The sequence below is a fragment of the Carlito syrichta genome, unplaced genomic scaffold (assembly GCF_000164805.1).
Source record: "Carlito syrichta isolate Samal-C Ts95f unplaced genomic scaffold, Tarsius_syrichta-2.0.1 Scaffold66753, whole genome shotgun sequence".
Taxonomy (NCBI): domain Eukaryota; kingdom Metazoa; phylum Chordata; class Mammalia; order Primates; family Tarsiidae; genus Carlito; species Carlito syrichta.
This window is the reverse complement of record NW_007010849.1, coordinates 28111-52623: the sequence shown is the minus strand read 5'-3', so window position 1 is coordinate 52623 and position 24513 is coordinate 28111. Positions and strand designations below refer to the sequence as shown.

The following is a 24513-nucleotide window of genomic DNA, read 5'->3' as shown; positions in this document are numbered from 1 at the left end:
GTCTTGAACCCGCGGGCTCAAGCAATCCACTCACCTCAGCCTCCCAAAGGCACGGGATTACAGGCTGAGCCACCGAGCCCGGCTAGTGTGCTCATTCTTAATCTTTGTCTTCATCATCTTATAGTCAGAATCTAGAACTAAAAGTCTCCCTAACATCCTGTAAGTGAATGGCTCTGGTTCATGCAGAAGATTTAAGGCAAACTGTGTTTAGGAGGACAATTTGACCTGTTTTCATTGCGTGATGCATTCCACAAATGAAAACTGGCAGGCCACATTCTCGCAGGAGGCAGGGGTCGGCACCGCCCTGGGCTCAGCTCCAGGACTCACATTTTTTAGCAGATCTTTTCATGTTGCGCTATTTGATGTAAGTGGCAGCACCAAGCGGAGTTCTCCCAGTCCAGGGTTTGGAGAGGACTGTGGCTTCCTTCTCATTTCACCTAAAATAATTGTGTGTTGGAGAAATGCTTTGTTTCTAGGACTCTCACGCAATTTCAGGGGCAGTAACTTCCCAAAGGAGTGTCACTTCGTCATGGCTCATGGAACTAACAAGGCGCCAGGCACGCTTGGCCCAACACTCCCACCTAGCCTAGGGTTCCATAATTTATAAAGTTTCCCACAAGCAGATGTAGCAAATAATTCCAAAAGAAAGTCAGATCTCAAAGGTATGACTGCGCCTCACTTTTCAATCCACTCCTCTCCCCATGAAAGGTGACACTGAGTCAGGAAGGAAAACCACAGGAGGTCAGACAGCATCTCAGACCGAAGTCAAGTTCTCCTTTCTCCATTAAACATGACCGGTGTCCACCAGGTCTTGCCCAGGTAATACCTACCAAGAGGGCATTTGACCCCAGGGGGAGGTGCTTTTGATGGCTGAAGGGCTGGGGCCACATTCACAGCCTTGCCCTAGACAGCAGTGGAGGGAGCTCAGGTGTTCCCCACACAGCCCTGTGGATCCAGTGGCTCAGTGACACAGGGCCCAGCCAGAGGACGGAGAAATGGATTCCCTAGCCTGGGCCTCCCTGTTGACAACTGTGGTTTCTCTTTGGCCTTCGAGAAAAAACTCTCTCCAAAATGTATAAGCTGCTTTCAGCTGTGTATAGAATATGGGACACAATTGAACTCTGCCTTTAATCCTCTCAGTTCTCAGCAGTGTGGACCAGAGTGGGTGGATGCTGATAGGCATTCCACCCAAAAGAATCCCTTACTCAAAAGCATTTAGGGAACATGGGTTAAATGAAGTGGCTCTGCCTTCCTTAAGACAACTCTGACCCCTAAAGCACTAAGGGGCGTTTACATCTCCAAGAGGAGGGTGTAGGCAGGAGTGTTTCTAGAATTTAGTTGATCACAGGCTGCTCAAATTGGGGTACAGGACTAGAGCAGGGCAGAATGTATTTGAATTTTTGTAGAGACGAGGTCTCACTGTGTTGCCCAGGCTGGTCTCCAACTCCTGGACTGAAGCAATCTTCCTGCCTCAGCCTCCCAAAGTGCTGAGATTACAGGTATGAACCACCGTGCCCAGCCTAGCAGAATGTATTTAGGGCCACAATCCTGAGGTTATATGTCCGACAGGGGTAGGAAGAACAGAGCTTGCCGGAGAATTTGAGGACATGGGTTCTTGTTCTGGACATTTGCTCCCAGTTCTTTGAAGTCTTTGCCACTGAGCTGCTTCCTCGTCTGTTTGACAAGGAAGTCACTGCTATCTGGGTACTCAGTGCCTTGCACAGAGAAGACCCAGGGGTCACAAGTGACAGACTCTGACCACAGTGAAAGGCTACACAAACCTAAGGCAGGATGGCTGGTGCTCAGTTCCATCAACCCAGAAGAGGCTGAGAAGGGGCTGACAATTTGGAAGGAATTCTATGATGGCATTTGTTGTATTCTGCTTTGCCAAGGGCTTCACTAAATGGAGTGAATCCGGTTCTCCTCTGTATAGAGAGATGTATACAGCTGACCATGGCATCTCTGTGTAATCCAGCCGTGATCGTTTCACCTCTTGACAGCTTGGCCATCTCGTCTATTCCAAATCTGTTTCAGTTTCTGTTTCCTGAAGGTCTACGGGTGACAGCACAGAGACACATGGCAGTCGTGAGCAGAACGCACTCGTGTCACCAGGGCAAGCAAATACAGGCTGGGGACTCAGAAAACTGCAAAGGTCTTCATATTTTCGCACTAAAACTCATACGGTGGCAAAAATTGAGCTGATGTGAGGCTATTTACAGCCCCTCTATATCCTGCTTAGTATAATATCCATATATTTTGCTGTAGAGAAATTAATGGGTTCGAGTATGGGGTCCCACCCCAACCCTCCCCCCCCGACCCCGGGGGTATGCTCACCACATATGATTTATGCCACACGTTGCCTTTATAAAATTGGGAAACTCCTGGATTCCGAAACCTGTTCAGCCCCAAGGGTTACAGGTAAAAGAGGTCAGAATGGAAACTCCGAGGCACAGAGGCACTTGTGAGGATGAAGGTCCAAGCTAGTCTGTATTTGAGGGGTGGGGTGCTCTGTTCCTGGGTTCAGGAGTGAGTTTCTCCTTGTCCCATATTTATAAATGCTTCTCTCTACTGTGGCATGTTGCAGCAAACCCCTACCCTCTTCCCTGCTCCCTGCTGGCCCCTCTTGAAGCCACAGAGACAAGCCAGTGCCTAGTCCCCAACCAGATGGGTGAGGCAGTAAGGACACATCACACAGCCAGGGGTCCCTGCTGTTTCTTCCAACAGGGGTCCTTGGATGGTCAGCCAGGGAAAAGGCTCCCTAGTCACCCATGCCCAGGCTGGCGTGTAACGAGGCCATTGCCACATGCCCTGGGACACTAGCCACCACCAAAGCCAGCAATATTTTATGAGCCCCAAAACTCTGGTTGTACCAGTCCATTATGAATGATTGAAATAATACTGCATATTTATAGCAGCTTCTTAATCGTTTAATAATTTATTCATCCCTTATGGGTCCTTTGGTGTATTTCTTTTAATTATTAGGGAAGAGAGTCTTTTTAGAGCAAACTTCACTGGACTGCTTCCTCGAGGATGCTTCCAGAATTCTAAAATAGAATTCCACACAATTGTTCCTAATTCAAAGCACCTGATGTGCAAAACAAATAGGCCTGCCCCCAGGAGTCGGCAATACCCTCTGTCAGGGCTGCCACCAGTCTGCAGAAACCAGCAGCCAGCCAGTCCCAGCTCTGAGTTGCGAGATGCAAGACACTAGCACTTAGCACCTTGCACTTGAATTACATATTTCATGAGACACTTTAGCGACCTAAGCATTGTCCATACTGTTTCCAAGGAGAAAACAGTCCTGTGTCTCAACAAGTGAGCTCCCTATTTTGGGAGCACCCCTTTTTGGAAGGTGTGACCTACCACAAAGAGTGAGTCACTCCTCCTGGGGCCCTGCACCATCCTCCTGCTCTTAGGTGTTTGGTGATAAATGGAAATCCACAGAATCAGGCTGTTTCCGGAGGCTGACTTGTAGATGACTAGTAGCCCTAGGTGCGGGTAGCCTAGATTAAGAGCTGGATCCTTCAGCGACTGGAGCTCTAGTTGAAGAGGCAAAGCGGGCTGGATGGTCCATGCTGAGGACAATGATAGCTGCACATCTTCACCTTCTCCAGGCTCCTGAGAAAATGCCTGGATGGCATGGTCCCTTTGCGTGCGTTTTTACTTGTCATGAGTGGCATCACACTTTACAAACAAGGCACCATTTCCTTTGTGAGATGAGCCACTGTGAGCCTGAATCTCCTGTGGTCGCCTGTACTTTCTGACCCATTCCGGATTTGGGGGCAAGAGTCCTGCAAAGAAATCCAGCCCTTGCTGGCAGCTGCCAGTAGTTGCCATTGGAAGGGGCTTTTCCTGTTGAATTTGCTGACTTGGACTCTTGAAAATGGTCTTTGATGAGACATACACGCCATCCTTCTCTTCCTTCCTGTTCCTAGCTAAAAGTCCTTGTCATTCAAGATTCATATGGTTCTGTCACCATTCTCAAGTTTGACTTGAAAAGATCTGAAAAACTACCTCTTAATCTGAGTTTCCTCTAAAAAGGGAGAAAAACAGTTCAGCCTGGCAGAAGTGGAGAAAGAACCCGTTTGCTTGGGGACTCCAGGTATTTGCCCCATGGCCAGCAGGTCGGCTCAGCCAGTTGGTAGGTAGCAAAAATAAATCCACTCTCTCCAATTGCTCTTTTGCAAGCCTTTGAGCCTAACAGTGCATGCGGGTTTGGGTGCATTCCTAAGAAGTGAGCAAGAAACAGCCCAGCTAAGTGCCCTGATTAATTCACTCCCTGGCTGCTGCTACAAGTTTGTGCTGAGCTGAGAATCACTGGCCAGTGTTATGGCATCTGGTGCTCACAGCGTTTGTTGAGTATCTACGGACACCAGGCCATAGGCTGGGTGCACACAGCAGATTCCACTATCGTCCTTGTCCTTGAAGGAGAATGGACGTGTAGAAGTTTAAAGCCAGGCAACCCCCTCGGGTCCCCTCCCACTGTGGGAGCTTTTCTGTCCTCTCAATAAATTCTGCTTTCTAAAAAAAAAAAGAAGAAGTTTAAAGCCACATTGTGGTAGGTAAGTGGGAAGTTCCTATGGGAACACAGCTGGGAAAATAAAAGTTCAGCCCTTGGAGGGGCAGGGAAAGCAATGGAAAGATGATGTGTGAGCCAGCTTTTGAAGCTGGTATTTACCAGCTGGCTCAAGTGTGAGGTCGTACCACGCAGAGGAAGTGACTTTTCTTCCATGAAACATGAAACTGTTGAGAGTCCCAGCAAAGTTGAGGATCATCCTAGAATTCTGTGTCTCCGCTTGGAGTGACTGTACATTGTGTTTAGTCTGGATGCTCTTGGGTGTGAAAGAAGATGCTATTGGTAATTCTACTAGGACAAATGTCTAAACCAAGACTGTCCAGGGAATCAGAGCCGTGACTGCCATCCTAGGGATAAGTTAAAGCCTAATTCTGTCACCCTGAATGAAGTCGCATTCTCCCTCTGCTGGTCAGAGGGGAGATAGCATTGGATTGGTTACACCCCTGCCTTTTTTTTTTCCCTAAGGAAAGGATAGAAGACAGTCAGTCATCTGCCATTGCAATCATTACTGGAAACTACAGTACAGAATCCATTTGTACTTGTAGCCCCTATAACCGTTTTGGGGCTCTCTCTCAGCCCTGTTGCTGAACCACAAAGCTGCTAGGTTTTTCTTTATATTCTAACAGGTACGTTATTGAGGCAAATGCTAAGGAAAAACAGCAAATTGCACCTCGAGCTTGAAAAGAACTCATCTCTGACTCACATTCTCTGTACGTGATGAACTGACTTCTTTTAAAACAGTGATCTGAGTTGGTACTTCCTGCCTTTGTAAAACAAGCAATGCACATGCAAATGCTTTTTCTCCGGGTGCCTCGTTCATGCATCTCATTTTCAACACTGTGCTCTTGGTCACCTTGGGAAATAAATCTGTCGCTAACGATGCTTCAGGTCTTCACCAGGTACTCGCATGCTCCAGTCAGACTCCATAGTTGACTTCCTGGGTGTCACTTCTCCATGGGGTTCCTCTCCCTGGTTTCCAGGGTGACGGCTCGCTCACCGGATGCCTGGAGCCCTGCAAGCACAGGCAGTTCACACCCCGCTACTCCAGAACAGGGCCACCTGGCCCGCATTTTCTGGATTAGTTCTGACTTCAAGCATTCTGTCCCACTGTCCACATGAGAACGTGTACTGATCAGGCCTCGTATTCTGGTTGGGGATAACAAAATGTGAAACAGTAGGACGACCTTATCTATTGAAAGGTATACCTATACCCATAGCATGTGATCAGAAAAACAAGGGCCCTGGGCTAGTTTGCAAAGCAGGTTAGGGTGGCCTTGAGTCCCATAACCCTGAGTCTGGCACCCTCGCATCGTCAGATCCCAGCAAAGCCAGCCCCATCTGTGTGGTCACTGTTGGGTCTCCAGCACCCAGCGCTGGGACAGGCCCCAAGGGTGGCTCAGTGAATTTTCATCTGATGGATGGGCCCAGACACGAGTGGCAGTGAGCACAGACCCACGCATGTGACTGCTGTGCCCCATGCATCAGGGTCACCCCAGGGTCCACAGTGCCAGATAGAGCTCCCTACCCAGAGCCTGCTCTTTAACTGAAAGCATCCTTCCCCTTGGCCTTTGATGGTATTCAAAGGACCCTCTGGGGCCAGGCTTCCCTTCAGCCCCTGACCCAGCAACCTGTGTGGTGGGTGAATGCCAATTACTTGTTAGTGGAGAGGAGGAAGAAGGTGACAGTGATGAGTGTGAGGGCCCATGTCCCTCCAGCTACTGATCAGGCAGAAAATAGGAGGTGCTCCAGAGACAACACAGATGCTTCCTAAGCTTCAACCATGCTTGGTACTCGGTAGACACCACAGGTAGTTAGGTAGATGTGAACAAATGTGAACCTGAAAGAGCCAGTTCATTAAGATGGATACTGAGGGAATAGGTGGGCCTGAATTTAAAATACAGCCTAGTGGCCATTTGCTGGCTGGGAGTCACACCATACTCCGAGTTTTCCCAAAACCGGTACCTTTGTATCTTTGAGACTTTCAGAGCTCACCAGAACCAACTAATCAGAACTCGCCTGCCAATCAGGGCTCACTGTGTCGACCGGTCAGGGCTCAGCTGTATTGCCTAATCAGAACTAAGTAAGTTTGAATCCTTCATTTGCAGGAAGGGCCTAATTGGGAAGCTGGGTGGGAACTTTTGCTATAAAACCCAAACCATCCCTTTGCTCTGTGGAGCACACCTTCATTTTACACTGGAGGCTGTGACTCCCTGGTTTGCAAACTGCTCACTGGAATAAAATTTCCTTCAGATTCCTTTTTCAGAGGACTTTTGTTCACAAATTAATAGATAGAATGACACTATATGGGGGGGTACCAAAAAAATGTGTACACATTTTAAGTATGATGTTTGCTCAAAAGATGGTGTTAATCAAACGAATGCTAGCATCACCATGCAATAGATAGGACAGTCAAAGAAAATGGCGGAAACAGAGTTGAGCAACCATCATAGTTACACATGGCTACTGTAATTCAATTCAACTTCAAAAAGTAATACATAGACAACATCTCTCAAAATGTGTACACCTTTTTTGGCACCCCTGTATGTATGTATATTTACGTGTGTGTATATGTATGTATATAGTATATGTGTGAATAAATGAATGAAGCCAACCGACAAACAAATAAACCTTAGGACCCTAAATATCAATTTACCCAGGGATGACCCAGTCACTGAAAAGATCAGCGCATCATGACTCATCAATATCAGGAGTGAGTGAGACTTTAATCAGTGACTCAGAGTACGTTCCTCAAAACCCAAACTTTGGGTGACTTTGACACTGGTCTGTGCCGCAGTCTACCTGCTGTGCTTCTATGCTGTTCGAATACTCTGGAGTGTTTGCTAGAAACGTGAGTGAGGATAGGTCTCTTGACTTGAATGTAAGTTACCCAACTCACTAGCTGGTTTTGGAAAGTAAGCAGATTTGGTGGTGGGCTCAGTCTTTTGCATACTTGACTCTGGTCTCCTTTTCTGCTAATTCCAGAAAAGGCCTGAGTGCTTGGCATGATCTGAGGAGGGGCCCGAGGAGGATTCCCAGAGCTGGCATTTTCAATCAGGCAGCAGTTGGATTTGCAAATACAGAGGCCACTGAGGACAGCAGCTTATTGTATCAGTCTGGCTGGCTGGGCAGCGGCTGTGCTTTCAGCTCACCAGCTCCCTCCCTCACCACATGTGGGAAAGACTGTGGTTAGGCTTTCATTACTGGTGACTCCAGGGACAGAGGGGTCAGACCGCTCCTGGTCATCACGCAGTATACCTGGCTCGAGCCTAAGCTGTGCTTGGTGCTCCCAGGCCATGTTTTGACTCTTGCTGGATGCATAGCTCCAGTACTAGGTGAAAACTGGCTGGAAGTGTTAGGGTACGTAAGGACAGGGTGAGGGTGGAGAGGCGCTGCAGAGAGGGGCGCAGCACCGCCAGGGCCAGCAAGCCAGAGGTGCACGCTGGCAACCCAGAGATCCGAGTAGATGCAAAGAATTGCAACACACAAAAAGGTTAAGAAAGAAAAGTTTTTTTAAAGTAAATTAGAGGGAGAAAGAGAAGGAAGAGAGAAGATTCACCTCCCCAAGGTGGGGGAGGGGGACCAAAGCCAGGAAGCATGGTGACAGCCTTGGCTCAAGGAGCACATGGCTACACCAGACTCCAGCAAGGCAATGGCCCCTGGTTGCTTGTGGTTGAGTCCTTTTAACCATTCCCCTTGATGGGGGAAGATCATTAGGTGATTGGGTAGTGGTCTCTTCCACGTCATCACAAAGGGGCATCACAAAGGGGCAGACAAGCGCAGGTACTAATGATGTCAGGTGATGGACAGCCGGCAGAGGTGGGTTAGTTACATGATTGCTGCCATGATGGGGCTTCTTTGTGTCAGGTAGGTAAGCCCTGCGGAGGGCAGGTGATTCCTGCAAGAGACTTGTTAGACATTTGCAATTCACAGGTTCCTTGACCAAAGGTGGGGTGGTCATTTGGACTGTCCTGATCTTATAGCTGAAGGAGATTTGCCTGGGGGGATGGGATAGGCTGCTGTTTGTCCTATAGTAGAATGTCTGAATACTTGCTAATGGTTACACTGAGGCAAAAAGACTAAGAATAAGCTAAGTTTCTTCTAGGTTTCTGTAGGTACCTTTCAGGAAATATCCCAAAAACCAGTGGAATTTGGCATCTCTCTTCTTCTGTTGCCGGGTTCTCCACAAAAACATCCTGGTGACAGCTGGTCCCATCTGAGGTCAGTCACCTGTGCTTCTGGAGTTGGAAGCAGACTTGGGCCAGACAAGTTTTTGGTGTCTGTATTGGATTATTGTGTACTTCTTTCTAATAGAAATGTGCCCTTTAAACCTGAAAACCTTATTTCAAGATATAGATGGTAAATACTGTGATTTTTTTTTTTTTTAGCACCTGTCTAATCAGCATTAACCCTTCACTGGCACTTCTCCATAATTAAAACTCAAAGAAATATCTCTAAAGCACAGATGTGTTCAGAATCAAAGATGGAAAAATGTTAGTGTAAAATGTTACTGTTAGGTAAATTCTAGTGGGGCCTCTAAAATGTTAGGGCAGATCAGGGGGTGTGCAATCCAGTGCCACGCAAAAGATGCAAAGAACTACACAGAAGTTAGTTCAGAAAACACAATTTATTTAGGAAATAAATTGGAGAGAGAGAGGAGATTCACCTCCCCAAGGTAGGGGAGGAGGCCAAAGCTTGTGGAAACGTGGCGGCCACAGCTCAAAGAGCCACGTGGCCAGACCAGAGTTTAGCAAAGCATTGGTAAATGGCTGTGTGAGGGGTTGAATGCTTTTAAACCTTCCCTTCGATGGGGAGCAGGATGTTAATGTGATTGGGTGGTGGTCTGTTTTGGGTCATCATAAAGGGAAAGGTAAGCACAGGTACTGACATCAGGTAACAGACAGCAGGCAGATGAGTGAGCTGGTCCAATGACTATTGCCATGTTAATGGAGTCTGTGTCACAAAAGTCATGAAGGGCTGATTGGGTTAACTTGTTGCTTATGCAAATACTTAGAATAGAAAAACTAATTAATACAAAACAAGCTGGGGAGGGATTGTAAAACAAGTATCAATAACTACCTCTGACAAACCGATCCTGTCCTTGGCTAGTGATTAGAGGGCAAGCTAGGTAATTTTGCTAAGAAAATGTGACAGAACTAGGCAGTGTCAAAATAGCTGCACTTTAGTTAGGATTATTCCACTAAATAATTTCATTTTGGCATTACTCTTTCAGTTACTTACTGAAATCAAGTGCATGTGTGGTAGTTAGCACACACTGATAATACTACAGATTGGTCTCAGGCCGTGCTGGGTAGCAGCGCATTTCTCTGTTGTAACACCATGTACTGAAGCACTGTGAGCAGACACGTCTTGGGCCATTCCTGGGTGCCTTTCGGAACAGTGCCAAGGACTGAATGCCCAGCGCCTGATTTAGCGTATGCAGAGGCGGCCCACCTACAGCCAGCCTTCCGACTACATAGAACTAACCAACAGGCAGGCTGCCCCCTCTCCAGTGCCTTCTACATGTGGAAACACACGCTTTTAAAAAACTTGTCCCTTGCTTTTAACGACTACCTAATTCTTCCTAGAAGTTAACTTCTCTGAAACATTTAGTGAAGTACAGGGGGCAGCCATTTTCATTGCCCTCTACCGTTTGAATGACACAGGATGCGGGGGTGGGCATGGACTGGGGCTCCATCTCTTTGGCACTGGGAAAACCTTTTCTCATGTTAATACCCTCAAACCCTGGCCCTGGGTATGGTATGTTCTATGGCTTAGAACAAAGGAGCGAGAAAACTCAAGGCGAGTACCCTGGTGTTCTTTAAATAAGCTCTAAGAAACCCTGAAATGCTCTAGTCTTCAGAGAGAGAGAAAAAAAAAAATAAAAGAAAGAGGGGGAGGGGAAGGGAGGAAGAAAAGAAGGAAGGAAAAGAAAAGAAAAAGAATTTCTCGCTTTATGATTTAGGAGACAGCAACTCCTGGACTGTCTTTATATAGGAAATTAATTCAGTACTTGTTGCCACTAAATATGAGCTTATCAGTGGAGGCATATTCTAACCACAGTGAATACATTATTTAAACTCTCAACTGTTCTTAGAGATAGGTATTATTGCCATTTTACAGATGGACACTGAGGCTTAGAGTCTAAACAGAGATTTGAACCCAGAGTCGTCTGTCTCCAAAGCCCAGCCCCTCAAAGTCGCCATGACATGGCTTTTGTCTGTGCTTCTGACTCTCCTGTGGGTTCTGTAGAGATAGCAGCAAATCTACCGGGATTTCCCACCAGCCGATGACCAAACCCCTTGCCCTGGTGGGCTCTCTGTTGGGAGGCGGGGCCTGGGCTGCTCCCTTGATATGTGATGAACACCGAGACCCTCCATGGCCCAGGATATTCACTATGTGTTGAACCCATGAGCTGCAAGATAAGTCATGAGGATACTTCTTGTATATCTTTTTCCTTCTTTGCATCCAGGGAAGGAGGGAGGATAACAGAAGAGCAGAAGGAAGGAGGGAAAAGCCATAATTCAAATGATGAGGTTTTCTGGTGTGTGAAGAGTACAAGGCTGCGAGTAGCTTTCTGGAGCTGTGTCGAGGGGTAAAATGGAGATTCCCAGCCCACTTTAAACAGTCAGTGGCTTTTACTCAACATTCTGAGCATCTGTGGGACACATCATCTATGAGTAGGCCGTATTTGCCCCACACTCAGTAACTCTTGCTTCAACTTTTTCTAACTAAAGAAGTGGGTGGGTGAAGTTTTGACATTGGAATTGATAATTAGCCAAACATCTGTGGGTGGACTGTGACCTGTAGTGATGTGTCCCAGAACCTCCAAAGGAAAGCATTTCCCACATGAAATGTACTTCCTATATTTTCCACCAGGGCCAGACGCAGAGGAACAGGCTGGGTGAGTTTTGTCTTGAAGTCGGAGTGTCCTCGAATCAGTAGGTCTGAGGACGGAGGAGGGTGACTAAGAGAGCCAAGAGCAGCTATTGCTGTCACAACCTTTTCACTGATGGATTTGAGGCCTCTGATTCCAGTTTTACAAAGCCACCATCTCCTCATGGGAAGTAAGGTGCTAATAGACCAGTTTGAGCACAAGCTTGATGTTCTCCCCTGGAAGAGCACCTTGGTCATGCCCTTTTGAAAAATATTGTCCATTTCATATACCAAATCTAGAAGGAGTTAATTTCTAGGTGATGTTCTCTTGGGTTTACGTTGTATTCACAGCACTGAGTTGTGTTTTATTTACCTTGGAGCAGACCCACCTGACAAGTAACCAGTCCTCGGGGAGAAGGGGTGCCCCTGGTCCTGAGGTGCCAATATCCCAGCCCACGCTGACTCCCGGCTTCCAGCCATCCTCAAGGCGGCCAGGCAGAGCCTTCGTGGGCTGAGAGGACCAACAGTGCCATCTTGTGGGAATGTTCTCGGCTCCTGAGTCAAGCCGAAGGAGGCAAGCAGCCTCGACTGTCAGACTTTGAAGGATGACATCACCAAGAACTATCTGGGCAGCCGAGTGAGACGGTCCCCTCTGCTCACCAGCCAGGCTAATTATTATTTTGGTGTCTCGAAAATTAATAACTCAAATAAATTAAGACCAAGTCAGGAAGATATTTTAAGAGCTAGAGATGGCAGGAGAGAATTTGTTTTCCATCTACTTACTAGGAAATGTTAAAATCACCCCAGGTGAGAGTATATTTTTCTGTAAACTCTGTGAAATCACAGAGTCACACATTCCAAGCAGAGTCGAAATAGAGTTTCAGAATTTACCTCTAGCTTGCTTTGTGGGCTCTGTGCCTTCCTGAGGAGGGTGGGAAGAAGACAGCTTTTCCAGGGTGAGCTAGGCCGTATTCCAGATCACCCCCTCCGTCATTGTACAAGATGATGATCCCCAGAGCCCACCCACTGTGTGCTGATGAAAGCGTCTCCCAGCATGCCCCCTCCTTTACTGCAGAATTCCAACAGCATGTCCTTTCACACATGTGCTAAATGCAGGTCCCTCTACCAATAGAAGGTATGATTTGGGGTGTGGCCCTGCTGGTGTGGTTATTACCCACCCTCCTCATGGAAGCACAGAGCCTACAAGGCAAGCAAGAGGCAAAGCCTACTTCTACTTTGCTTGGAATCTGTGAGTTTATGCTTTCATTGTGTGTGTGTGTACACATATATACAGTCACCTAAGGAGGTAGGGTCTGTTGGTATTTCATCTTACAGATGAGGAAGTTGAGCCTCAGAAAAGTCAAACACCAGCCCACCAGCTGGTCATGGGCAGAGTTATGATTCGAACATGGACCGTCTAGCATCAGGCCCACACTCACTGGTGTCCACTTCCTGCCTTGCCTCCTGTTGGGCCTTGTCGACTGCATCTTGATTTGGTGTCTAGCCTGAGGCTTTGCTGTTCTTTGTTTCTGAAACTCAGGTGCTAAGATATCTGAGGTGGTGGGTGGTCAACCCGACCAGGAGCACTGGCCAGAGAACTGCCTCCCAGCTCTGCCTCCAGGGCCCCAAGCAAGGATTCACCTTCTCTGAAGCACCATTTCCTCCTCTGTAAAATAGAAAGAACACCTGCTGAAGAGAATCTGAGGAGTTAATAATGTATGTTGAAGTGCTCTGTGCACTAGTTAGGTGCTGTAGACATAAATGATAATTTTTAAGAAAAAAAATCCATTATCAAGTCAGAAAGTAAATGTTTAGATAGATTTGCACATATTGTACTGTCTGGTTCAATAAAGGACTCTCAGATGACATCTAGATCACTTATCTTAAAAGTCCGCATCTCTAAATTATGTGCAGAAGACAGAGCCTTAAAAGGCCCCTAGGCCTCCTAAATGAGGGGGTGAACTTGTGGCCAAGACTGCATGCCCTGGGCAACTCTTGTTCCAAGTCTGGCTCCCAGCCCTCATCTACTGTGCAACCTTCAGGCAGGTTACTGACCTTCTCTGATATACTGGTCTGGTCTATAAAATGGAGATAACAGCTCCTGCCTCACACGATTGAGAGGATTAGATACAACAATTCTAAGTAAAGCACTTAACAAAGAACCTGGCCTATAATAAGTGATCAATAAGCAGTAGCTATTATCACCTAGATCATTCCTATCCTTCAGAGAAAATAAGAAACAAACAAGTCATTAGAGACTTCATGTCCCCATCCTCTGTCTACACACTTCCCACTGATACTTTTAGAGTCCATTTACATGAAGGGGAGGGAGCATTTGTAGAGGATAACTTGAGTGGACTTCCCTGAACCCAAGTCAGAACTACTAACAGGAAAATGATTCTGTTAATTACAGCTCTCTGGTGATGCCTCTGCTGCTGTTTTGACTACTTCCATTAGGACCAGTGACTTGACTGGATTCCCAGTCTCGTGTGTGGGTGTGTGTAGTGTGTGTGTGGGGGGGTGGGTAGATGTGTGTGTGTGTGTGGTGTGTCCATCCTAGAATGCTCCTATATCGTAATTAAACTGACCCTAATTTCTACCAGGATGTTTGGGAAGGAGCAGGCTGACCAGACAGGCATTTAATCTCTCCTTGCTGCCCAGCATCCTATTTTAGGGTGAAGAAGGGCACTGCATTTTTCTAAGGGTCCTGGAGCTCCCCCAGGGTCAAAGGGAGGAAAGGGGAGGACCCCACTTACTAGCTGGGGAGAGCTGGCTGACCCAGGGCTAGGGATACAAATCCCATCATCCACCCATTTGCTTCAGTAGCAATCCTAGTGAAGATGATTTGCAGTCGGTCCTTTTGGGGAAACAGAGTCCTTTCCCAGACTGATCTGCTCTCTGCAGTCCTGGGGTCGGTATTATTGGAACATGAGTATCCAGCAGGGATTTAGTGCGTCATGTGCAGTTCTGGGCAAAACTAGGAAACCACACTGGAATTCAGTTGGGGAGAGGGCCCAAGAGAGTGAAGAAATTTGAAATCAGGCCCTTGAGTCCGGAACAGGATGTCCCAGAGGCCTGTGGTAGCCTTGTCCAAATATTGAAGGGCTGTCCCACAGAAGAGGCGTTAGACTTGGGATGGAGCTGCCAAACAAGGTGCAGACAGCTAGAATCCAGGTCACCTGGGAGACATCCCAGGCTGCCCCCTGAGGGCCCTCAAGCCCCTCCTCTGCAGAAGTATGAAGGCACAAACTGTGGCAGCCATCCCCCGAGAAGGGAGGGGGCTCAGGTCACTACTCGGGTTCCTGTCCAGCCCTAACTCACAGAACATGTCCCTTTCACCTCTCAGAACTTGGTCAGAAACTTCACAATGTCTGGGACCTGCACCAACAAGGGAGGTTGTGAAGTCTTAGAATACAAACAAAAGAATGTCAGGTCATCTTGGTTACATGTTGGGATGGTGGGAGTTCGAATATGTTGAGATAAATGCTGTTTTGGAGTTTAAGGGAGTTTTTAAAATATGAATTCGGTATTCTAGGCCTCAGGATTTTCAGTTAAAGATGAGATCATCAAACTCAGTCTTGAAGACGTCTGCATGCCATGGGGACACTCACTCACTGAGCATTTCTGGTATTTTTTCCAGCCTGTCTTCAGTTTCCATGAAATGCCAATATGGTATGAACCATATTCATTTTTTAAAAAATCTAGAAAATAGCGAATAGGGACCTTTCTTTAAAGACTAAAGACCCTGTTAAGAGTTTGATATGGTCCTTACCAGGTGAACAATAGGGACCCAGGTGCATGCACACCCAGTGGCCACGTGGTCCAGGTATAACCATGCTGCAGTTTCTACTGATGTTCAGGACGTGTTCCCAGGACTCTAATCTCAGTGAATTCTGCTTGGCTCGCAGTTCCTTTAAATTCCAAGCCTGGAACAGTCCAAGGATACAGGGTGGGCAGGGCTGGTAGTTTCCACTATCTCTGTTTCCTGAGAGAAAATAATGTTGCATCTTCAAAACAGCATCTGTCAGAATGATTCTTATCAGATTAAACAAATCCTCAAAGCAGCTCTCACACTTTATAGAATCTCAGAAATGTAGGTTACACTTGGCATGGGCGCCTCATGGAATCTCAGATACGTGTGTTTTTGCAAGCACAGCTCTGCACCCAAATTTCACTGGGGTCTCTTGTTTGTGGATTTTTGTTTAAGCTACCATATCTCAGAAACTTTAGAACATGTTATTACTATATAAATGTAATCAATAACCATTTACTGATTTAAGATGCTATTAATTATAGATGGAAAGGGGGATTGAGTTCTGGGGCCTTTGGGCCACAGTTGATGAAAACCTGCAACACAACACAAGTTCTATCAGAGGGTGGGTGACATGGGCATCCATGTCGCTGTAGATATGATGGAAGAGGTGGCCTTCTGCCATCTTCTCATGGGCAGCTGCCATATGTTTTTACAGCCAATTTTGCCTTAAGTTTTAGAGGAGAGAAGATTTTTGTGCGGGACTTTTGGTTCATAAAGACTTTGAATGAATGATCAATGTAGACTGATATTTATTAACCAGTAAATTAATTGTAAGGGAGCTTATTCTTGAAAATAGTTGCTAAATCTAAACCACAGTAAGATATCATCTCACACCCATTAGAATAGCTTTTATTAAAACAAAACAAAAAAGACAGAAAAGAACAGGTAATGGCAAGAATATAGAGAAGTCAAAACCCATGTGCATTGCTGGTAGGAATCCAAAATGGTGTAACCTCTGAAAAACAGTGTGGCAGTTCCTCAAAAAGTTAAACATTGAATTGCCTTATGACCCAGCAATTCCAGTTCTGAGTGTATGCACAAAAGAATTGAAAGCAGGAACAGATACTGGTTCACCCATATTCATATTCATGGCTGTGTTATTCACAACGACCAGACGGTGGAAGCAACCTGCATCCATCAACAGATGATAGATTAACAAAATGTTGTCTAACCATACAGTGGAATACTATTCAGCCTCAAAAAGGAATTAAACCCTGACACACATTGCAACATAGGTAAACCCTGAAGACATGCTGGGTTGAATAACCGAAGCACAAAAAGACAAGTACTATATGATTCCACTTAGATCTACAGTAGTCAGACTCATAGAGATAGAAGAAAAATGGTGGTTGCCATGACTGGGAGGAGGGGAAAATGGAGAGCCAGTGTTTAATGGAGACAGAATTCCTGTTAAGATGATGAGAAAGCTCTGGAAATAGATAGAAGTGGTGGTAGCATAACATCATGAATATACTTAATGTGGGCCAGGCATGGTGGTTCACACCTTTAATCCCAGCACTTTGGGAAGCCAAGGCAGGAAGTTCACTTCAGGCCAGAATTTCAAAACTAACTTTGACAACATAGTAAGACCCTATCTCTCTTCACCAAAAAAAAAAAAAAAAAAAAAAGCCACTACACTGTATAAAAATGGCTAAAATGGTAATTAAACTTTTTTTCAAACTAGTTGCTGAGCTGACTGGAGTTTAAAGCAAACATAGAAGGGAGGGAAGGACTTGATCCCTAATTTTGGGAGGAGAGCTCCCATGGGGCTTCCCAGAGCTAAAGCAGACCCTCAACTGGTATCCTCACAACATCGTACATGAAGGTTGGAATCAACTACTCTGGACTCCTGTTACTGTTGATATTTTACTCTTTGTATGAATCTTGAATGTTCTCAATGGCATCTAGAGTGGCAAATCCTTTGCAGGAAGTTTTCAGTTTACTTTTCCCAGATTCATCAGAGGAATCACTATCTATGACCGCAATGGTCTCATGAAGTATACTTCTAAATGTCAGATTTTGAAAGTTGAAATTACTACTTGATCTATGGGCTACAAAATGGGTGCTGTGTTAGCAGGCATAAAAACAACATTAATCCCCTTGTATACCTCCATCAGAGCGCATAGGTGACCAGGTGTATTGCCAATGAGCAGTAATGTTTCAAATCTTTTTTTCTGAGCAGTAGGTCTCAACACTGGGATTAAAATATTCAGTAAACCAGGCTTTTTTGTTCCGTTTATGCAGCACAGACCGAGTAGATTTCACATAATGGCTTTTCAACTTAAAGTCATCAGCTGCATTAGCCTCAAACGAGAGAGTCAGCCTCTCCTTTGAAGCCAGGCATTGACTTTTTCTCTCTGACTATGGAAGTCCTAGATGGCGTCTTAGTCCAACAGAAGGCCATTTTGTCTACAGATTAAAAATCTGAGCCGGGCTCGGTGGCTCAGCCTGTAATCCCACGCCTTTGGGAGGCTGAGGTGAGTGGATTGCCCGAGCCCGTGGGTTTGAGACCCGCCTGGGCAGCGAGACCTCATCTCTACAATAAATCAAAAAATCAGCCGGGCGTGGTAGCACATGCCTGTAATTCCGGCTACTCGGAAGACTGAGGCGGAAGGATCGCCGGAGCCCAGCAGGTCGAGGCTGCGGTGGCCGGGAACAGCCACTGCACTCCAGTCTGGGTGACAGAGTGAGACTCCAACTCAAAAAAAAAATAAAAAATCTGCTTAGTGTAGCCACCTTCATCAATGACCTCAGCTAGTTCAGGGTAACTTGCTGCAGCTTCTCCGTCAGCACTTACAGCTTCACCTTGCACTTTATGTTCTGGAGAAGGCTTCTTTCCTTCAGCCTCATGAACCAAGCTCTGCTAACTTTAAACTTTTCTTTTTAGCATCCTTACCTCTCTAGGACTTCCTGGAATTAAAGAAAGTTAGAGCCTTGCTCTGGATTAGACTTTGGCTTCATGACTGGTTTGATCTATCCAGACCACTCAAATTAGCAATATTCTCTAGATCAGCAATGCATCTATTTCATTTTCTGATCATTCACTGAGTAGCACTTTTAACTTCCTTCAAGAACTCTTCATTTGCATTCACAACTTGGCTGTTAAGTGCAAGAGGCCTGGCTTTCTGCTATCTGGCCTTCCTCACTAAGCTTCATCATTTCTGGCTTTTGATGTCAAGTGACAGGCTTGTGACTCTTCCTCTCACTTGAGTACTTAGAGGCCACTGAAGGGTCATTAATTGGCCTGAACTCAACATTGTGGTGTCAGGGAATAAGGAGGCCTGAGGAGAGGGAGAGAGATGGGGGCGCAGCCAGCTGGTGGGGCCGTCAGAGAACACACACAACATTTATTAATCAAGTTCACTGACTTATATGAACACAACTAGTTGTACCCCAAAACAATTAACAGTAGTAAACATCAAAAATCATGGATCACAGATCACTGTGACAGATATAATAATAACAAAGACATTCGAAATATAGTGAGGATCTCCAAAATTGTGACACAGAAGCTTGCGGTGAGCACACACACTATCAGGAAAATGGTGCCAGTGGACTTAACCGATGCCGGTTGCCACAAACCTTCAATTTGTAAAAAGCGCAACAAAACAAAGTGCAGTAAAACACAATGGTGTATTGTGGGTGTGGGTGTGTGTGTGTGTGTGTGTGTGTGTGTGTGTGTGTGTGTGTGTGTGTGTGTGTGTGTGTGTAGAGGTACAGAGAGGATATTTACATATATATCTCGATAATTACCCAAGCTTCCTTGGTCACCTTATAGGGCTCACTTTGGTGGGGGTAGTTAATCTGTGGATGGCATTCTTACCAAGTCCTTGAGGTAGGGGCGTCTCCCATATTTCTGTCTTTCAGCACCTTGACTTAGGTTTAAAAAATCAACTTAAAAAATGGAGGTGACTGAAAATGTCATGCACCTTGGTACAGAAAGGTGACTGTGCCATGTTGGAAGATGGTGCTGTATGAGTCATTATCAGAGAGGGACCATCCCTACTTCAAGCTATTTCTAGATGTTTAAAATAACATTCAGAATTACTTTAAGGGTCGGGCATGGGGCTAACGCCTGTAATCCCAGCACTTTGGGAGGTCGAGGCAGAAGGATCACTGGAGACAAGAGTTTGGGACTGTCTGAGACACATAATGAGAACCCCATCTCTACAAAAATAATAATAACAACTTTAAGAAACATCTGAGCCACTGTACCTCTATTCCTTTCCAAAGCATTTATAGCATGTTAGAATCCAAACCACAGTTTCCAAGTTTGGTATGCAAAGTCCTTAGCCCTGAATATCCTGGAGGCAAACCTGGAAGACCTCACCTCTGAGTGGTATCAAGCAGTCACAGCAGGATGTGCTCTAAGAATCCAAATGAATTCAATTGCACTACATGGGGGGCTTAAACTTGAGCTGAACTTACTCATTGCCAGCTGGCTGTGAATCCTATAGTTAAATCATATGGGGGGGGGACCTGAGTCAACCACACAACAAACACAAATAAAGCCAAGGTAAGGTCTGGGGCATTTCTGTGCTCCTTTGTAAAACTTGAAGTTTCTTGGTCTTGTGAAATAACAATGTGTTTTGGTAAACTGGGAAGTAAACAGCCAGTGAACTTTCTGAATTCTGTGACTTTTGCCTGAGGCAAAACAAAGCTAAGACAAATGGATTCTTTAAAAGGCCCACGGGCAGCTGCAGGGCAGAGAATTAGAGCCTGGAAGAGGTAGGTTGGGGTATTCCGCGGTGAATTCTGCCCAACAGAGCTGGTCTTCAGCAACAGAGCACCTTCTCTCCACCTGCATCCAAAAGCTCACCTGATGCACTGTCCTGGGTGGGGTGACCTTGCATTCACCTCCTGCTCTTGGGTCTCCTCACTTCTTGGTGGAGGCCTTCTGAAGGGGCATGCACCTCGCGCACTGCTTCAAACTGTGTCCTGACGTTTTTTAAACGATGGCACATGCAGCCATCAAAAGGAAGTGCACAGAAGAGTAAATAATGACTTGGAAGTAGTCGGGCGCAGTGACTTGTGCCTGCAATCCCAGCACTTTGAGAGACTGAGGCAGACAGATTGCTTGAGCCCAGGAGTTTGAGACCAACCTGGACGACAAAGCAAGACCTTGTCTCTATAAAAGAATCAAAAAATGGCCGGGCTCGGTGGCTCAGCCTGTAATCCCGCACTTTGGGAGGCTCAGGTGAGTGGATTGCCTGAGCCCGCGAGTTCGAAACCCACCTGGGCAACTTGGTGAGACCTCATCTCTACAATAAATTTTTTTAAAAAATTAGCTGGGCGTGGTAGTGCATGCCTCTGTAGTTCTGGTTACTTGGAAGGCTGAGGTGGAAGGATTGCCGGAGCCCAGCAGGTCAAGGCTGTCCGGCCACTGCTGTCCAGTCTGGGTGACAGAGTGAGACTCCAACTCAAAAAAAAAAAAAATCAAAAAAATGAACCAGGCATGGGGGTGTATTCCTGCAGTTCCAACTACTTGAGATGCTGAGTTGGAAGAATCACTGAGCCCAGGAGGTCAAGGCTGCCGTGAGCCGTGATCATTGTAATCATGCCACTGCACTCCAGCCTGGGCAACAGAGTGAGACCCTAACTCAAAAAAAAAAATTTACATGGAAAGATGCTTACTCTGTTCTCAGATTGAAAAACAGATTACAAGACAATGAGACTATTTTGTAAGAAAAAGAGTAATAAAACAAGATGTACATGTTTCTATAGAAAGACTGAAGCTGGGTGCTGTGGCTTATGTCTGTAATCCCAGCACTTTGGGAGGCCGAGGCGAGAGGATTGCCTAAGCCCATTGGTCTGAGACCAGCCTGGGCAACTTGGCGAGACCCTGTCTCTTCAATAAATCAAGAAAAATTAGCCGGGCACGGTGACACACACCTGTAGTTCCAGCTACTTGGAAGACTGAGGTGGAAGGATCACCTGAGCTCAGCAGGTCAAGGCTGCAGTGGCCACGGGCATGCCTCTGCACTCCGGCCTGGGCAACAGTGAGACTCCAACTCAAAAAAAAAAAAAAAAAGAAAGAAAGAAAGACTGGAATAATATCCAGTGTCTCCAAGGGGTAGGGTTGCAAGTGATTTGAACCTGTTTGCTCATCTGCTTTTTAGCACTGAATTTGTATTACTTTGGTACTGCATTCCACCCCAATACATGGCAGTTTTGGTGAGTTAATATGTTAAGGGATGTCAGTAGCTTCCCAAGGACCTTTCATTTGTAATACTTGGGGATCTACAGGGGCCAGGAAGTTTGCTTTGGCTCTGGGATCTACCTTTGAGGATGCTGGAAGGGGAGAGCCTTGGTTGATAAGGCAGGAAGTCTCCACGTTCATCCAGTGTGAGGCTATTTTTGCTCTGCTTCGGGGGAGTGCTTGTTTCCATAATCTTATTAAATCAAAACTACTGGATTTGCCCATGGTTAAAAATGTGAAGTTAAACAGAAAAACAAAAGCAAAAAGAAAGTACTTTTAGGCAGTTCACCAGCTGTTTGCTGCAGTGTGTTTCCCTCTCTTACTGCTTGAATTAACCTCAGTAGAAGGTTCTAGTGCAGTCATTGTGACAAAATAACAGAGGAAGAGGTGTGCTTCCAGATTACTCCTCCTCCTCCTCCCCATCCCCCTCTCTCCTCCCCATCCTCTTCCTCCCCCTCACTCCTCCCCCTCTCCTTCCTCTTCCTCCTTCCCCTCTTCCTCTTCCTCAGAGTTGTTGAAATGGCCATTATTTGTTCCACTCCCTAGAACCAGTTTCATCCCATTCATGTTGCCTGCCATGGCATCCTCTTTGTGAACTGTTCTATTAAATTTGCCTTTTACCATTTTGTTTCCCAGTCCACCTAAGCCGACTGTGTTCATCTCTGGAGTTATTGCCCGGGTAAGTCTAAGAGCCCCTGTGGTGGGGGCAAGGACTTTGCACATCAGCATGTGATCTCCCTCTGGCTTTGTTAAACTGTAGAACAACCAAACAACACTATGCATCAAATTGGGCCAGTGGCTTTCTTTATTGTCACATTTCCGCAGAGCATGCATTTGCAGACCCCAGACTAGACTCAGGGCTTTGGTCACACCCTTCACCTTTCAGGAGCCCCCTTCTAGCGGGACCCAACGTTTTGTCTTAACAGCAGACGTTCCACCAGCAAACTCCCACAGTCATGCCATCTACAGGTCTGTTGCTCTCAGGACATTCAAGCCCTTCTCATAGGATGCATGAAGAAAGTGCCACTGTTGAGGACAGCTCACTGTTGGGGATGCTGTGACCACAGTCATCCAGAGACCCTGGGACAGAGGCGTGACATGTGTGCTGCATGTGAGAAAATTAAATACCAATGCCTTGGCTGGCTGTCTCCCACCTGCCCCTGGTGGACCAGGCCCAGCCCTGGCACAAGCCTATGTTGGCACAGAAGCCTGCTGGTCCCTGTGGGAAACAGTGAGTCCTCCTCCTCCTCCGAGGCTCGGTTATATCTTGCTCTACCTCCCGGCCTCCCTGTGTGTTTCCTTCCCAACCTGCACCCAGGCCTGGCTCACAGCTGTGGTGGCAAGTCTGAATTTGAAACTCTGGATTTGGTCCCGTTTCCCCCCAGTTTAAATGATCACAAAAACAGATTTAGACAAGAAAGCTGCCAATACCCAAGTCAATTTTGAGCAAGTTGTTATGTTCCTGTATTTCATGGCATGGGGCAGAGCCAGCGAACCTCCTTGACATCCTGGTGCTGGGCGGGCCTCAGTGCCACCTGCCACTCACTGCTTCTGATGGCCCAGGCTCCCTGAGAGCTCAGGACCCCCACCAGCCACAGGAGACAGGCTTCCACCTGCCGACAAACTCACCATTCCTTTGCCCACTCACAGCCCCGCCCACCCTGCAGGGACACTGGGTGGATGCTGGGCCGGGGGGCTTCCTCATGCTTACTGCTGATCAGCCTGTGTGTTCTGTGTCTCCTGACAGGGTGACAAAGACTTCCCCCCGGCGGCGGCGCAGGTGGCTCACCAAAAGCCCCACGCCTCCATGGACAAGCATCCTTCCCCGCGTACCCAGCACATCCAGCAACCACGCAAGTGAGCCGGGCTGGACCCGCCTGCCACAGCAGGGCCCAGCAGCTGCATCAAATTTGTCCCCGACAAAGAGACCTGACACTTTCCTCAAATACAGCTCGGCAGGAAATCTAAGGCAAAGCAAAGCGCCCTTCCTTTGCCTTAAATTTCCATATTTAAAACTAGCAACAACTCAAACCCCAAACCTTGTCTACAGGGAACCTTGGCCAAGTGTCTGTGAGGATCCTTGGGCCCCCAGACTTGCCACTAGCAGAATCTGCCAAAGATCTAAGGAAAACGACATCATTCAGACTTCACTTGTAATTCTGTTTCAGCTGTCACCTGAAGTCCCCACCTGTGGTCTTAAAAACAGGAAGGCCCAAATTTGGGAGGATTTAGATTAAGGTTAGGAAAAAAGGTCAATCATTTTATGCTTTTTTAGTAATAGGACAATAAAGTCTTAATGCCTACAAGATAGTAAGAAATAGGGGATTTAATTAAGAGGGTGGTATTCAGGAAGCACGGGAAGGACCTTAGAAACAGGCAGCAGCCACGTCGATTTTCCCTCACATGATGAAGGATTGTGGCACAGGTGAGGAAGCCCTCAGAGGAGAAGCGAAAGACAGACACACGGCTTGGAAGTGGCTCTTGTTTGCCAGGAGTCGATGTGCCGAACACTGAGGGTGCAGGCATGTGGCTCACTGTAGATTATTTCTGGACGGAGACCTCGGCAGGGCAGGGCATTTCTGAAATGAGACCCAGCAGTGCCTCCGTCAAGACAGGCTCCGCCGGGGCAATCAAGGCAAACTTGTGTTTGTTTCAGTAATCCCTTCTAGAGCCGCCTTTGAGTTCCAGAAGTGACCGCTGATCCGGGTGGAGGAGTGGACTTCTAGCTAGCAGTGACCAGATGAAAACCTACCCCGTGACCCCCTGGGGACATGAAGCGCCACATCCCGTTTGAGCAAGGAAAACCCACGGACTGATCAGCTCACTGTCCAGGGTCCCTCCTGCCCTGAGTGCACCTCTGCCTGGGCCCATTATTACTCGGGTGTGTCCAGTTGTCCTCCTGTTTCTGTACACGTCTCCTGCCTGCAGATGCCCTAGGCTGCTCCCTGGCTCACAGCTGTGGGGTGCTTTGCTTTTCGAAAAGCCAAAGGGCTTTCTGAGTCCACCGTGAAAATCTTCTGAGCTCTTGCTCCCAGCCGTGGATTTGCTGCC

The 24513-nt window shown here is 46.8% G+C and overlaps 1 protein-coding gene across 2 annotated transcripts in view; it reads left to right on the top strand.

Moving 5' to 3' along the window:
- DAP (death associated protein) overlaps positions 1-23701 on the top strand; it is an 82972-nt gene extending 59271 nt beyond the window's left edge. The window contains exons 3-5 of one of the 2 annotated variants that reach the window (XM_021709058.1): positions 22099-22141; positions 23210-23319; positions 23631-23701. In XM_021709058.1, coding sequence (XP_021564733.1) covers positions 22099-22141; positions 23210-23319; positions 23631-23694 — 217 coding nt within the window. In that variant the 3' untranslated portion in view covers positions 23695-23701. Of the gene's footprint in view, positions 1-22098; positions 22142-23209; positions 23516-23630 lie in introns of those variants that run through there. The other variant, XM_008051595.1, reaches the window with a different exon arrangement.
- Positions 23702-24513: the final 812 nt, after the last annotated feature.